The following is a 14482-nucleotide window of genomic DNA, read 5'->3' on the forward strand; positions in this document are numbered from 1 at the left end:
CATGGGACAAAATCTCTATCCCGTCCCTGTTCACGGGGACCAGACCGGGACGGGCCTGTCCCGGTCCAGTCGTGTCCCATGAACACCTCTGGTAAACAACTTGTTAGTTAAGAACCCGTTTGCTTCACGGAATAAGTAGGAATGTAATAAGATGCAATAACTAGGAATGTAATGTAATGCAAAGAAGGTGTTTGGGAGCAAAGAAAACGCAGTCACGCGTGCCCTCCTTGCTCGTTCTTCAATTTCCCTTCACGCATTCATAGAACCGCAATACGCGGTCTGTCAAGTTCCTTTTATTCTTCTCCTTCTTCGCCAAGTCTCCTGCTTCAACTTGAGCAAATAATGGAGTTTCTATGCCAATCTTGGGTCATATTTCTCAATCAGTTTTTTCATTTGAGTTTTCAGCTATTTAATTTGCACTTTCAATTTCTGGATCGTTGGTCAAAAATAGAGCCAAATTGATTTTTATAAGCAGAGAAAGATGTTTGCCTCTTAATATGTAGCTTCCTGTTGCTCTTTCGATTGCTAAACGTTTTGTCAGTGATAGATTTCATGGTTCTCCGTTTGAGGAGTTGGAGCACGCAACCCAAGTCAAGGCTTCCGTATATATAGAGTGATACCCATGGTGGGGGCGTGAACTCTCAAAATTTAGCCTCTGCCCCTTTTTTTTCCCCTTCCCGGAAATCAGAGCTAGAAGGGTGGAATTTGGCTTGCTCAGAAGGGGCAGAGATCAAATTCTTTTAGAGAGATAGAACACAAGCACGTTTTGCTGTCGGCATTGGGTGTTGGAGTTGGTCTCGGAGCAGGCCTTGGGTTGAGCTCAGGGCTTATTGAAGGGAATCGCGAGTCAGTTGATAAGCTTTATGGCGAACTGATTGAGCAGGAACTTTTGAGGCAGGGGATAGATGGAAAAGAATGCAACGAAACTTTTCAAGACTTCCCTTATTACTTAAGGTGATTTAACGTTTGAGCATTTCATCATCTAGGAATATTCTGTTCAGCTGCACTTTTTTTATTTTTTATTTTTATCTTTTTTTTACGGTTCTGATTGGTGCCTGATGTTGTAATATACTGATGAAAATGGTGTTATGTTCTACTATGAAAGAGTTTGATGTGATTGACTCGAGACTTCTATTCTTAAGTAGCATGACTTTGTAAACACCAGGTTCCTTCTGGTTCAGATTTCAAATCATATATAAATATGAGTTACTCCTCCGGTCCTAATTATAAGACCCAATTGACTTATTTGAGGAGATTAAGGAAGTAAGTTAAGTTGGTTATTTATAATAAATAAGTGTTGTTATTCCTAAAATATCCTTGCTAATTAAGTATATTGGCTAAAACTATCATCATTAGAAGGATTATCTTGGGAAAAAATGCATAAATATAAGAGAGAAAATGGATTGGGTCTTATAATTAGGACCAAATAAAAAGTCAAATTGGGTCTTATAATAAGGACCGGAGGAGTATTATTACTCTCGTGTGTGTGTGTGTGTGTGTGTGTTGTGTGTGTGTGTGTGTGTGTGTGTGTGTGTGTGTGTGTGTGTGTGTGTGTGTGACGTGACAGTGAAAGAACCCGAGAGCTATTGAAAAGTGCCGCGTCTGTTCATTTAAGACAACTTTTCTTCTCCAGACATGCCAGGAACCTTTCACCAGCACACAGGGCAATTCTGCTTCATGGACCTGCAGGTATGTTATGTAGATGTCTTATGTAGTCTCTTGATTATGTTCCTGCACAAGATTGTGTTGGGTTTTCATGTTTGTTTGACTCACGTCGGCGTCATTTTCATTTTTCAGTCTATTTTTTGGGCAGAGTTTTACCTGCAAACGCTTGCCAGGGCTTTAGCTCATCACTTTGAATTGTTTTCGTATTGCTATGTCTTTTTGTTTGAATTGAATAAGCTAATATTCATATCTGATCTGTTTCTCTTTTTACAGATCCAGAAAAAATATGGATTTGCAAGACAAGAACCAGCAAGTCTTTTCTGCTATACATTTGCTCCCCCCACCCCCCAGGGGGGGGGATGCTCCGCATTAAAAACAGAAGATACTTCTCTTTTTACATGAAAATATAAGTATTTTCTTCTTTTTCCTTTCATATTTCAAAAGAATCACATAGTCGCCGACATGTGAGTCGGTTTGTCAGGTGATTTCCCTAACTCTTTTTCTCTGTTTGTAGTCTTCCAAAGTATCCTTATCTGAGGTGGCTTCCGAGAGACTGTCTGGTTTGTTTTGTTCCTTTTCAGCAGTCCTCCCTTCAAATGACAAAACAAAAGGTAGGGAAGGAAGATACAGGCCTTTGTCCCTGAAATTATCATATTTCTTAGCATTAAATTATATTTTATGGAGCGCTTATGATCGATTCAACTATGATTGATCCGGCAATGAGCGGTGCTGTATCTTTGTTCAATATTAATTATCTCTTATAGTGATCATAGTCGTGAACTCATGATCTTGCAATTGTATTATATCACATTAATGTATCTTGATTGACTACGTTTATGCAGGTACTTTTCAAAATCACAGTAATGCTACTAGAAGTCCCATCATTGGTTCAAAGCTTCATGAGACTAGTGCTTCCCAATCTGCGCCAGCAAATTCTAGTACTGGTTGAACACATTTTTATTCTTTCTATTCTCCTGTTTTAGTTCATATGCATATTATCTGTATTCTTTGTAGATATATATACATTGTAAGATAACCATATTAAATTTACCCTAATCTCCAGAACTAATACGCTGCTAAGGTCTGCAAGTTTTGGGTTTACTCATCCTTCTCCACTTTAATTTTAATAACCCTGCATTTAACTCACATGTATACACTGCTCACCTCTTTCCTCTAATTGCTTTAACTAGCAAATCCATCTGTTGTTTAATTATCACATTCTTGCCATTCTTAATCCACTTACAATAATTGATGCCCTGTTTTATCACTTGATCTTACATAAAATTGTGTTTTCTTTGCTTATTGTTTTGAAACTTCATTCTCAGCTCCCTTGAAGCAGAAAAGCAGCTTGTGTGTCGATGAAAAACCCTTTATGCATTTGCTTTATAAGGTGTTTTCATCATCTAACCCAATTCTTTATTTAAATAGAATCGTGGCGCTGGAATACATTCATGGAAGAAGAGAATTTCTCAATAATTAGTTCCAGCCAACTAGCTGATGAATATAATTCTTCCAGGTCTTGATTTCTGTGTCAGAAAAGAACTCCGTCATTTTGTACATCAGGGATGCTGACAAGATTTTTCTCCAATCAGAGCAACTTTATAATTTGTTTCATGAAATGCTAGGGGAACTTCCAGGGCCAGTGCTCATACTTGGTTCCAAGATCTCAGGCAAAACCAAAAGCCCTGGTGAGGGAGGCAAAATTTGTATCTGAATATTATGTAAGACTAGATACATAGCGAAAATGGAACACTTAAAAAAAAATATTTGCTATAAAACTGATTCTATTTCATTATAAAGCTTTGGTTTTTAATAAATTGATAATATGATTAAAGAACCAAAATACAATACTTGCTGGTGAAAGAGTATATACTTGTTTAAAAGTATAATAATAAAGGCCAATAGTCTAATGACCGATATTTCCATCTTCAAAAGCTTGCCATAAAAGGCGAGTGATTACTCTTTGTAATTACTAAGGGTGTGTTTGGATTGGCGGTGGAGAAGTAACTTTTTTTGCAATCTGACTTTTACAGAAGTCAGATTGGATAAAAGTCAGATGGTAAATTGTGATTTATGTTTGGATTGGCTTTTGTAAAAAAATCAGTTTGAGAAATTGAAAGTTGTTTGGATGATTAATAAAAAAGTCAGTTTAGATGCAAAATGATTAAAAAGACATAAATTTTATTAAGTAATATATATTTAATATTAATTGTATGTAATGTGACAATTATAAAGAAAATATTAAAAATAAAATTATTAGAAATAAAGAAATTAATTTATTATTATGAAGAAATTGAAAAAAATACTGAAATACTTAATTGAATATATTTAATGGATATATGTGTGCGTAAAACATTTGCCACTAGCTCTATTCTTTCTCGTTTTTTCAGAGAGGAGATATGTATGTGAAAGAGGGCTAGGAAGGCAAAGAATTTAAAGTGTAATAATAAATGCTCTCCAGTAATTTTCTCTGCCGCACTGATGGTCTTCACCGTCAAAAGTAAGATGATGCAGCTTATGGAAAAAGCTCATTTGAGGCAGAAAAGTCAGATTGCCAAATCGCTGAGTCAAACATCACCATTTCATAGAAGCTAGCTTTTACCGGTTGAAAAGTCAGTTTGGGCTCTCAAACGTTATGCCAAACACACCCTAAAAAGGCGTAAAATCACTAATGGGCTTGTCATATTTTCCGCACATTCATTTTCACAAGATAAATTTTCAAAGGCAGAATATTCCCACCTCCCGTTCCACAAGTAAAATTATCTTTTTATTTTATTTTAATTACAGGTACCTTCTTTTTATTTTGAAAATGTATATAAACTCCTCTTATAGTTAAAATATATGTTACACAAACCTCCCTCTTATATTTAAGATTTTATTTCTATCCATTCAAGCCGTTAGTTGATCGTTAAGTTTAACTTTAAATTATTTTTTTGATCAAAATGTCTCTTTTCAAATTAATAATTATTTAGACATTTATATTTTAAAAAAAATGTTTTTATAAAATTAAAAAATAATTATCTTTAAAATTTCTAATATGTTATAAAATTTATTAATTTTGATCTAGATCATAAAATTTTATTATTTTAATATTTTATCACATTCATTAAAAATTATTTACTTTGATTTATTTTAAATTGTAAAAATATATTTCAAATACATAGTTTTTCTTCATCACAAAATTTAAATGATATAAGTTTAACAGATTTTATAAATTATTTAAATTTAAAATTCAAAATTTTTAAACACATCTTTGTTATGAAAATTGATAAACATATTTAGTTAAGTGTATATATACTTATTAAAAAGATTAGTTAAATTTTTAATCAAATATTTTTTGTTTGCCTTAATTAAATGAAATTGATATAATTGTAAAAATATAATTTAGGAATTTATTAGAATGAAGAGTAAAATAGTAAATAAATTTTATTTTAATATAAATTTCAGTTAGAAATAATATTTTTAGAATCTTTTTAAAATATTCCTAACGGTGTTAACTATATATTTTTAAAATAAAGGAAAGGTATCTGTAATTAATACAAATTAAAAAAATAGTCAAAGTATTTTATTCAATATTAAAACATAACATCCAAACATGAATTTTGAATAATTTCACATATAGTCTAATTTTCTGAGTAAAATCTGACCCATGCATTCTTAGGTCGTAATATACAACATCCGATTCTTAATATAAGAACTAGTTTAACTTTTAATTTGATCTTAAATATAAAATTTCAATCCACTTTGTTTCTCATATTTATCTTTTTTTTCCAAAATAGTCTTTTTAGTAGTTGTACATATTAAAAATTCAATCAAATAGTAGTTTTAACTCATACATTATTAGCAAATGAATTTTAGTAAAGACAATAGTTAATTATTACAAATGACTAACTTAACAAACCTCCTTAATTTATTCAAATTAATCAACTAGCTCTTATATTAAAAACTAATAATAGTAATAAATAAATAGGATTATTTTCTCATATCACTTACTTAATATATTGATGGTTAAAGTATACATTTAGTATTTTATATTTGCATTAAATTTCATTTTAGCACCATAAATTTATAAAGTATATTTTTAGTCCTTCAATTTAAACATTGATAATTCTATCTGATGGCAAATGCTGAATCATCAAACTTAATTGATGAATGGGTAATTAAATACTGACAAAGCATCACAAACATAGAGTTGTCTTCATTTTAAATTATTTCTTTTACATGGCTCAAAATATAAAAATATTATATTAAAAAGATTAACATACAAGCATGTTTTTTTAGGGTTGTTTAGATAAAAACAAAACCATAACTTTAAAAATACTTTTATAATATACAAAATAAATATGTGAAGAAATTTGTCACGATTTGTGAAAAAATAGTTTTAAAAAACACTTTTGGTACCCAAAATTGCACAAGCATTGCTTAAGTTAGATGAGTTAGTGTTTCAGAGAGACTAAATATGCTTTTTATAAATTTAAAGGATTAAAATCTTTTTTTTTTTTAATTTTTCCCCAGAATGTCGTGGAAATTGGTAAATAAGTGGCGCGTATGGAACTCAATTCACATATGCAGGAGATCGAATTTGAAGTGACTCTTGCTGTTGCCATAATCCGCCAACTATTTCAAAATATACTCACCAGGGAGGATCGTCAATATTGGGGGAAGGGGGAAGAAATAGGACCATACCTCAATCTGATTTGAGGAGAGCATCTTACTCAAAATCCTTCAGCAAAGAGCCAATCACTTGAAATCCAGAATCAAATATCATCAACGAGCCAATCCAAACTATGAATCTGAACAAGAAAAAATTACAATCATATTGTGGATATTATCAGCTAAATATCCTCCATGTAAGTATAACCATGCCACTACCATCAAGAAATATGAATTCAGTAATACGAAACATGCAGAGGAGTATTATCAACCATCTGAACACCTTTTTCTACAATTTCTTAGCACCAAATTTTCAGCAGCTTGGACAAATAACCTGCTGGGCAACAACAAGAAGAATTCACTTAGGGTACGGAAGGTAAAGTGGATCCACAGAGTTCAATTTCTATTCAAAATTTAGCTTATAGAGAAACACTTGCAAGGAGGATGAAAGGCGATTGATATGAGAAACGCAGGTAACCTCTTCAAATCTCTTATTCATCGCTCAATCGCTCCCAGCTCTGAAATCTTTTCTCCGGTTCCTCCTAAGAATCACGTTTATTATAGATTATTAGATGCGAAATGGAAAATGATGAACCGATTTCGATCCACACCTTAATTTTCCACTTTGGCGTCAAGAAGCAGAGCGATAAAGCGAGAAAAGGAGGAGGCATGATGGCTGAAGAAAAATTGAGGAAGCTATCGGCTAACCTATCTCTTCCCTTGTCTTCCATTATGAACATCGGCTGAAAACAGAAGCCTGGCTGGATGCACAGTTGAAACAGTGATACAGAGACGCATAAAAATGATGATGGGGGAGGGTTCAATCAAGCACATGGTGATGTAGAATAGATGACTCAATATGACTTCTCATCGGGAAGAGAAGTTCGTAACTCCTATCGATAGAGAGAGCAAAAGAGGTCGAGAAAGGAGAGCGGAAGAGAGAAGAAAAGCCAGAGAGAGTTTGATTGGAAAAGCCACACAACTGTTATGTTTCAGCTCAATTTATAGTATACGCCTGGCATATGTTTGATAAAATGCTTGAGTAGCAGTCAAGTTTGGACAGACATTGTGTCAAATAATTTTGCTTCCCCATATCTCTTTAGTACTTTTGAGTGCTTAATTGGCAAATGCATCCCATTATTTTGTTGCTGAGTATCTGACTAAATACGATTGTTCCTGGTCTTGAACAGTAAGTTCAATTTGCTAGAAGAGCTTAACTAAACGCATAAATAAGAGCATAAATACTTATCATGCGAATTGGGCCATTAAAATAATGTTTCTAGGCTGGTTCCTTTGCTGGTCTAATATGCTTCTTGCAGTATGGCCAACGCTCAAGAAGGGAAGTGAATTAGGTGCCTTATAAAACTTTATTAAAACCTTTTTCCCAATCGAAAACAATGCAACGTTGACAAGTCGGGAGAATGAAGCAATATAGAAAATGAGAACTGAAATGAATTAGCAATGAGTTAAAAGAGAGCAGAGATAAAAATATTTATATTGGTTCACCCTAAACCACTTGGCATATACCCAATTGTCAAGTAAACGCTAGGGGATTTTTACTATTTGCAAGATTTTCATAAATGGGCACTTGCAGCTACAATATGACACCAGATTGATTTACTCTTGATATCCTTCTCAACCCTTGTAGATTGTTATCTCCAACAATTTCAGTCAAGGATACATCAGCTTGAGCATTTCTCACAAGAAAAAGAGAATTGAATGCTTATAAAACTCTCAAAAGAGTATATAATACAGTCGAAGCACTGAATAGAACAAAGAGAACCTCTAATACTAAAAATAAATGCAACAAATGAATGCTAAGAAGTTTTTCACTTAATTATTGAGTATAAACTAGGGAGAAACAATCAAGCCGAAGGTGCTTTGTCTTGTTGGCTCTATCTTGTATTTAGAATTCATTTGTGGATATGGTATATGACCTTTCCGCTGTATTAAAAAACAAAATGGCATATGATCAAATGTTCCGCTTCACTAATTTAAGAGTTGAATGACAAGATTAATCTTCATCTCACTGTTATATTGCATTATCAACTCCAATGTGATGATTTGTACGGAGACACTGTTTAGTCATTCTTTATGATCAACTTGTTTTGATCAAGCAGATTCTAGAGGAATTCCATCCTTCTCTTCCAAGCCAAAAATGCTAGATTTCATACGAAATTGTTCTGTTTGTCAACAGGCAAAGCCATCCTACCTACAGCCTACTGGATTATTGAATCCTCTTCCAGCTTCCCAAACCATTTGGTTGAGAGGACATTGTTAAATAATAGGACAAATGTGCCAACAAGGTTAGGTTTAACGGAAAAAGTTAATCTCTCATAATGTGGTAAATCAATGTTCGAATCTCTGTCAATAGAGGTATCCACATTCAGTATCCGATAATGCTTCAAACACAGTTACTTTAATTAGGAAAATACCTACGCCTAGCAGGAGGGGGGGGGGGAAGACATGCAATTAGAGAGGGTGTGAATAACTGATTACAGAATCTTCTCTTTGATTGTCCACTCTTTGCCTTTTTGCCTTTTATCCCAACAACTCCCCGTGTTGATTCCCTTTGTGGAATGTTATGCTAGCCATTGAGTATCTGCAATGCTGTTTGAATTATTCAGCCATTTAACCATTTCATGTACTATCGCATTGTTGTCCTCAATATTCTCATGGGAAATTATTATGAAGTATCAAGAAAGAAATTTAATTATCTTTGACCAAAAAAAGAAAGAAAGAAATTTAATTATTAAAAAAATCTCAATAACAAGTAACCAACATGTTATTATTTCTTACTTTGAAGCTTGTCATTATATGCTTTTTAATTTAATGGATTTCAAGATAATTAAATCTGTTATTTAGAACCTGATTGTAATTTTCTCATATTATCAGTCAGTCATTAGACAAAGAGAATCCAGTGGGGATTAATTTTTGTCGGCAATTTATGGTGTTGTAAGAGAATAAATTGATGGGAAAATGAAAAAAAAAATGAGAAGTTCGCGGATGATGTACAAACGTTTCCTCCGCATGAGAATAAATTGCAAAAAGAATTAAGCTCTTTTTATTCTACCCAACTCAAAAAAGCAATATCCTCTCTCAACTTTTGTGGACAAGCTCCATCATTTTTTTTAATTCCGATTCTTAATATAAGTTAGTTGAGACTCAAATTTAGTTTTAAATATAAGATATAAGTTAATATAATATTTGATTCCTCAAATTTGTTTTTATTTTGATTTTAGTCTCTTGGGAAGTAAAATAATCCAATTTTTTATTAGATTATAAGACTAATATTTTAAACAAAAAGAAACTTAAAGACCAAAACCTACGGTTTAAAATTTAAGGAATCAAAATTAAAATGAGGACAAATTTAAAAGACCAAAATTATTAACTCATAAGATATCAAACCAAAAATGCGTGACATATCATATTGATTCAAGCTTGTTTAAATTACATTTTTTTAGAACATTTTTTATTTTTTATTTTTTTTAAAACATCAAAGTAAAAAACTTGTTGAAATATGTGACTTCTAATTACTTTTTTAACCTTAATATTTATTTATTTTGTACTGTTAGAACAAATAAACAAAAATAATCCACAACAAAAATTAAAAAAATATATGAATATACATCCTAGGACCATCTTGGCTTCCATCTTGTCCCATCCCGGACAGGACGGGATAATATGAATAGCTCGAGCTGGGGTATATAAACGGGAATTACAATATGTAGGAATATAACGAAAAGACCTTATTAGCCCTTGCCTCCTTCGTTATTCTTCCTTCACTGGACCCTCCATTCATTCAATTTCTACCAACGATCCTCCTCTGTCAGTGAACTCTTTGGCCATCATATTTCTCTGACGACACAATCCATGGAAGAAATACGAGAATTCTTTAATGATCCCACATTTTCTTCGTCCTCTCTCTCATCGTCCTTTTCTTTTCTTTTTTTCTTTTTTTCTTTTTTTTTTGCCAAATCAATCTCATCGTCATTGGGTCTCTGTGAAGCAGAGCACGCTTTAAAAAGCATCAGAATTTTTTGGGATAAGTGAACAGAGCCATCGCAATCTTTTTTTTTTAAAAAAAAACGGTGAATCACCGGCAGGGGTGAACAAAACCGAACCGTAACCGAAAACCGAACTGAACCGAATTTAATTTCGGTTTTTCGGTTCGGTTATTTCGGTTTTCGGTTATATATTCGGTTTTTATTTTTTAAACAATTCGGTTTCGGTGTTCGGTTCGGTTAGTAGAAAAAAAATTCGGTTATAGCCGAATAACCGAAATAAATATATTATATATTTATATTTAATAAATATTATTATAATAAATATATATGTGGGTATATGTGAACTTTTTAAATATATTTATATTCAATAAATATGATTATAATAAATATTATTATAATAAATCACATTGAATGATGAAATATTTATTAATTAATGGTTATAATTGTGTTTTATTATTATTTTTAATTTAAAATTATTTTTCATATTTATATATTTCGGTTATTCGGTTAACCGAACCAAAATTTTCGGTTAATTCGGTTTCGGTTAGTTTGGTTATTCGGTTTCGGTTTGGTGTTTAAAATTTACTCTATTCGGTTATCGCCGATAACCGAACCGAAAAACCGAATGCTCACCCCTAATCACCGGCACGCGGCAAGACGGTTGGCTTTAAGCCTAGAAAACTAAGAATATTATGTTACTACGTCTATTTCTTAATATAAAATTTTATTTATATTTTTTAGTTCTAAATATAATATTATAATTCTTTTTATCTCTCACATTTTAATTTTTTTTAAAATAATTTTTATAATAATAGTAGTTCTAACTGATATATTTGATTAACAACGATATTTTATATCAATTCAGTCACCTACACCTAAATAAGCAAAACTTCAGTTTTTTGACATGGTGTTTGGTTTTTTTTCCCTTAAATAAGCGACACTGTGGTTATTTCAACAAATTTGTAAATATCAATTCGGTCACCTGCACTTAAACTGAAGTTTTGCTTATTTAGTGACTATTTGGGGATTTTATTATTTAATTATCATTTTTGTCTTTTTTTTTCTTTTCTTTTTTTAATGTTTTCCATATAAGGTTTTCTTATAGTTGGTGTAGGAAGTCACCAACCCAGTGAACCATTCTCTTCTCCGGGGGTTAGTTTGCTTTTCTCTTTCTTTTTCCCCACCTCTAAATTAATGAAGATATCGTTAAGCGGTCACGACAGGCGAGTAACGCATAAAAGACGGTAAATACCCATATCCTCAGGGGCAAAAGGGGGAATTTGCCCAAGGAGTGCTCCTTGTCTGATTAGCTAGTCAGTGACCCAGTAACTTACCAAAGTGATGTATACTCGCCAGAATATATCATGGATATTAAAGTTTAACTTAGCTAATACTACCTCCCATCCTAATTATAAGAGTTGGTTGACTAGTTTGAGGAGATTAAAAAAATAAGTTGAATTAATTATTTATCCTAAATAGGTGTTGTCTTTCCTAAAATATCCTTGTTAATCAAGTGTATTGACTAGAACTCTTATTATTAGAAAAGATACTTTGGAAAAATATATATAAATATGAGAAACAAAGCGGATTGGGGTTTTATATTTAGGACCAAAATAAAAGTCAAACAGGATTTTATATTAAAGACCGGAGGAAGTATTCAACATGAGGCATATAATCATTTATATTACACCAACGCCACATGCAAAACCATATTAGATACAGATATTGCCAGTATAATGGTAAATAAGTTTCATGCCCCTTATTGACGTAGTTTATATAAACCCATAATGCAAATAGAAAAAAGAAACGCAAATGCAAAAATGAAGCATAAAGAGTGTAATTAAAAATGAGAATAGAAAGATCATCTTGTATTTATAACTAATATGTGACGGCGGTTTCGACTATAAACGTCACATATTTGTTGGTGTGATCCCCACCTCACAATAGGTGACTGTGGTTTAAGTTTAATCTTTATATATCAAACGACACATATTTAAAAGTTCGCACTAATGCCTATAACCATCCTAACCTTTTTTTTTTTTTCCGGGTTAGAAAATTTTAGAAAAGGGATTGGCTTACCCGCAATTCAAAGACAGACCACTTAACACTTGATCTACTGGGACTTGTCTTTACAAGCACGGGAGCATGACAAGCAAACCATTTTTTTCTGATCCAATAGGTAGGAATCTCCTAACTTCGCTATGCTGTGGTGATGCCTCCCCCAACGCCACGACTAGAATCACAATAGAGTGGCACTTCCTAGGATCGATTTCCTTCCCTTTGATAAAAGAGTCCGACCCATTTGTCAGCTGAACCCACAAACACAGACGAGGGGTACCATCCTAACTTTATGGGCGATGGTTGCACACGCAAAAGTTACTTGTGCCAATCACATTCACATTTAAAGTGACCGATCCTATCACACCCTCAAACATAGAACAAACACTTTTACTTATCAAATTTAAACCATTTAAATTTAATGTGGTTGGCCTAGATTTAATATTTAATATTTTTATTTTTAAAAATGTTTTCATTTAATAGGTATATAATCCAAAATAAATATATATCTTAACTATAAGTTTTTTAAAAATAATTTTTTATTTGAAAATTACTACTTAAAATTTAAATTTAGGCCATTAAAACTATAACACAATAATTTAGATTTCACCAATGTGGTTATACTCATTACTTTGATGAGCACCAAAACTAGTTCCAGTTAGAATCCAAGTTACTTTATTAGACCGACTCCACAAACTTAACATGACATCCCGTTATAAGAAGAACAAAAATATCGATCACTCCACATACTCTCAGAAATATGATATTCTTCTTTAGAATCGCAAAGTCAGCAATTATATCACCAAGTATGGTATTCAATAGAGAGACCCTACACCTCGATCCACATCTTACTATTTGGCAGAGAAGCTTTCCTTCCAAATACTTCTCTGATCCTATTTATAGGACAAAGAAAGAAAATATCTTTTTGCCCGATTTACAAGGTATTGAGAAATTTTTTTTTATATGAATGTATAATTTTACCCTTTATTTATTATTTTGTTTACATGAAATATAATGTATATTGAATAGGGATAACATAAAAAGGTTGTAAATTTTTAAATGAGAATTAATAAAGTTTGAGGTTTTCCTTAGTCCTTGTAAATATGTTGGAAATAAACTTATAAATAGGACTAGAAGAATACTCTTTTTGGTCTTTATTATAAGAACTAACTAACTAATTCACAAGTATAAATAAACTAGTTAAAACATCAAATTTATCATAAAATTCAAGTAATTTTAACATTACCAATTACCATAAGTAATTATACTATATTTCAATATCATATTAATTTCTATTCCTTCACTACCCTCATTAAAATGGGCATATACAAAAAAAAATATTTGATACTCATTCAAATTATTAAAGCCTTTTATAAAAAGGACCAATGATCTTTTTCGAGAATGGCTCAGGAGCAGATAAAACATGACAAAACTATAAATACAAAATTAAGAAGCGACCATGGTTCCATCTGAGTCACATAGTGTTGGTTTTTTTTTAAGAGATTTCATATTTTCAAAGTTGTTCATTCTTCATTTTCCCATTGACTATACCCATAATCATTCAAAATCATTTTTATACATTTTGATCAATGTATTCAAATATTTAAAATTTAATTGATTCAGCAAATGCTTCATGCATAAAGGATGAAGAGGAGCGATTGAGAGAGAGGGCAACAAGGTGATGAGGACGGGAGAGAGTTGGAGGAGATTGGAGAAAAAGATGCTTGGGAGACCTTGAAGATTGAGAGATGCACAGAAGACAGTGAAAATTGAAAGAGGAAACGAGAGAAGATTCGGCTGCAAAGAAAGTAGAATTCAAGGTTCATAGGGATAGAGGAAGAAGTAGCAAGAATTGAGATGGGAACTTGAACAAGAGAAAACAAGCTCAGGTAATTCTTTCATCGTCCTTTACTAGTTTGACTTCATCTTTGCTGTGCAGTGAATGTTATGAAATGTTTTCAAGATGTTGAACATCATGCATTTTAGCTTAGCTTTATCTGTTAAAATAAAAAATTTGGCCTGTGAGTTGTTTGCTGCTGTGTTGAGTTGCCTATGATATACTCCTCCAGTTCTTAATGTAGAACCTAATTGTTAAGTTT

At 32.2% G+C, this 14482-nt stretch overlaps 1 protein-coding gene across 1 annotated transcript; it reads left to right on the plus strand.

The window, feature by feature from the left end:
- Window positions 1-2341: 2341 nt before the first annotated feature.
- Window positions 2342-3379, plus strand: LOC114749986 (uncharacterized). The gene is made up of 4 exons (XM_028938533.1): window positions 2342-2391; window positions 2508-2603; window positions 2991-3055; window positions 3182-3379. Exons 1-4 carry the CDS (start codon window positions 2355-2357, stop codon window positions 3377-3379), a joined length of 396 nt encoding a protein of 131 aa, XP_028794366.1. The 5' UTR covers window positions 2342-2354.
- Window positions 3380-14482: the final 11103 nt, after the last annotated feature.

This window comes from Neltuma alba, unplaced genomic scaffold, assembly GCF_004799145.2.
Source record: "Neltuma alba isolate B1F8T4 unplaced genomic scaffold, ASM479914v2 tig00006256_pilon, whole genome shotgun sequence".
NCBI classification, from domain to species: domain Eukaryota; kingdom Viridiplantae; phylum Streptophyta; class Magnoliopsida; order Fabales; family Fabaceae; genus Neltuma; species Neltuma alba.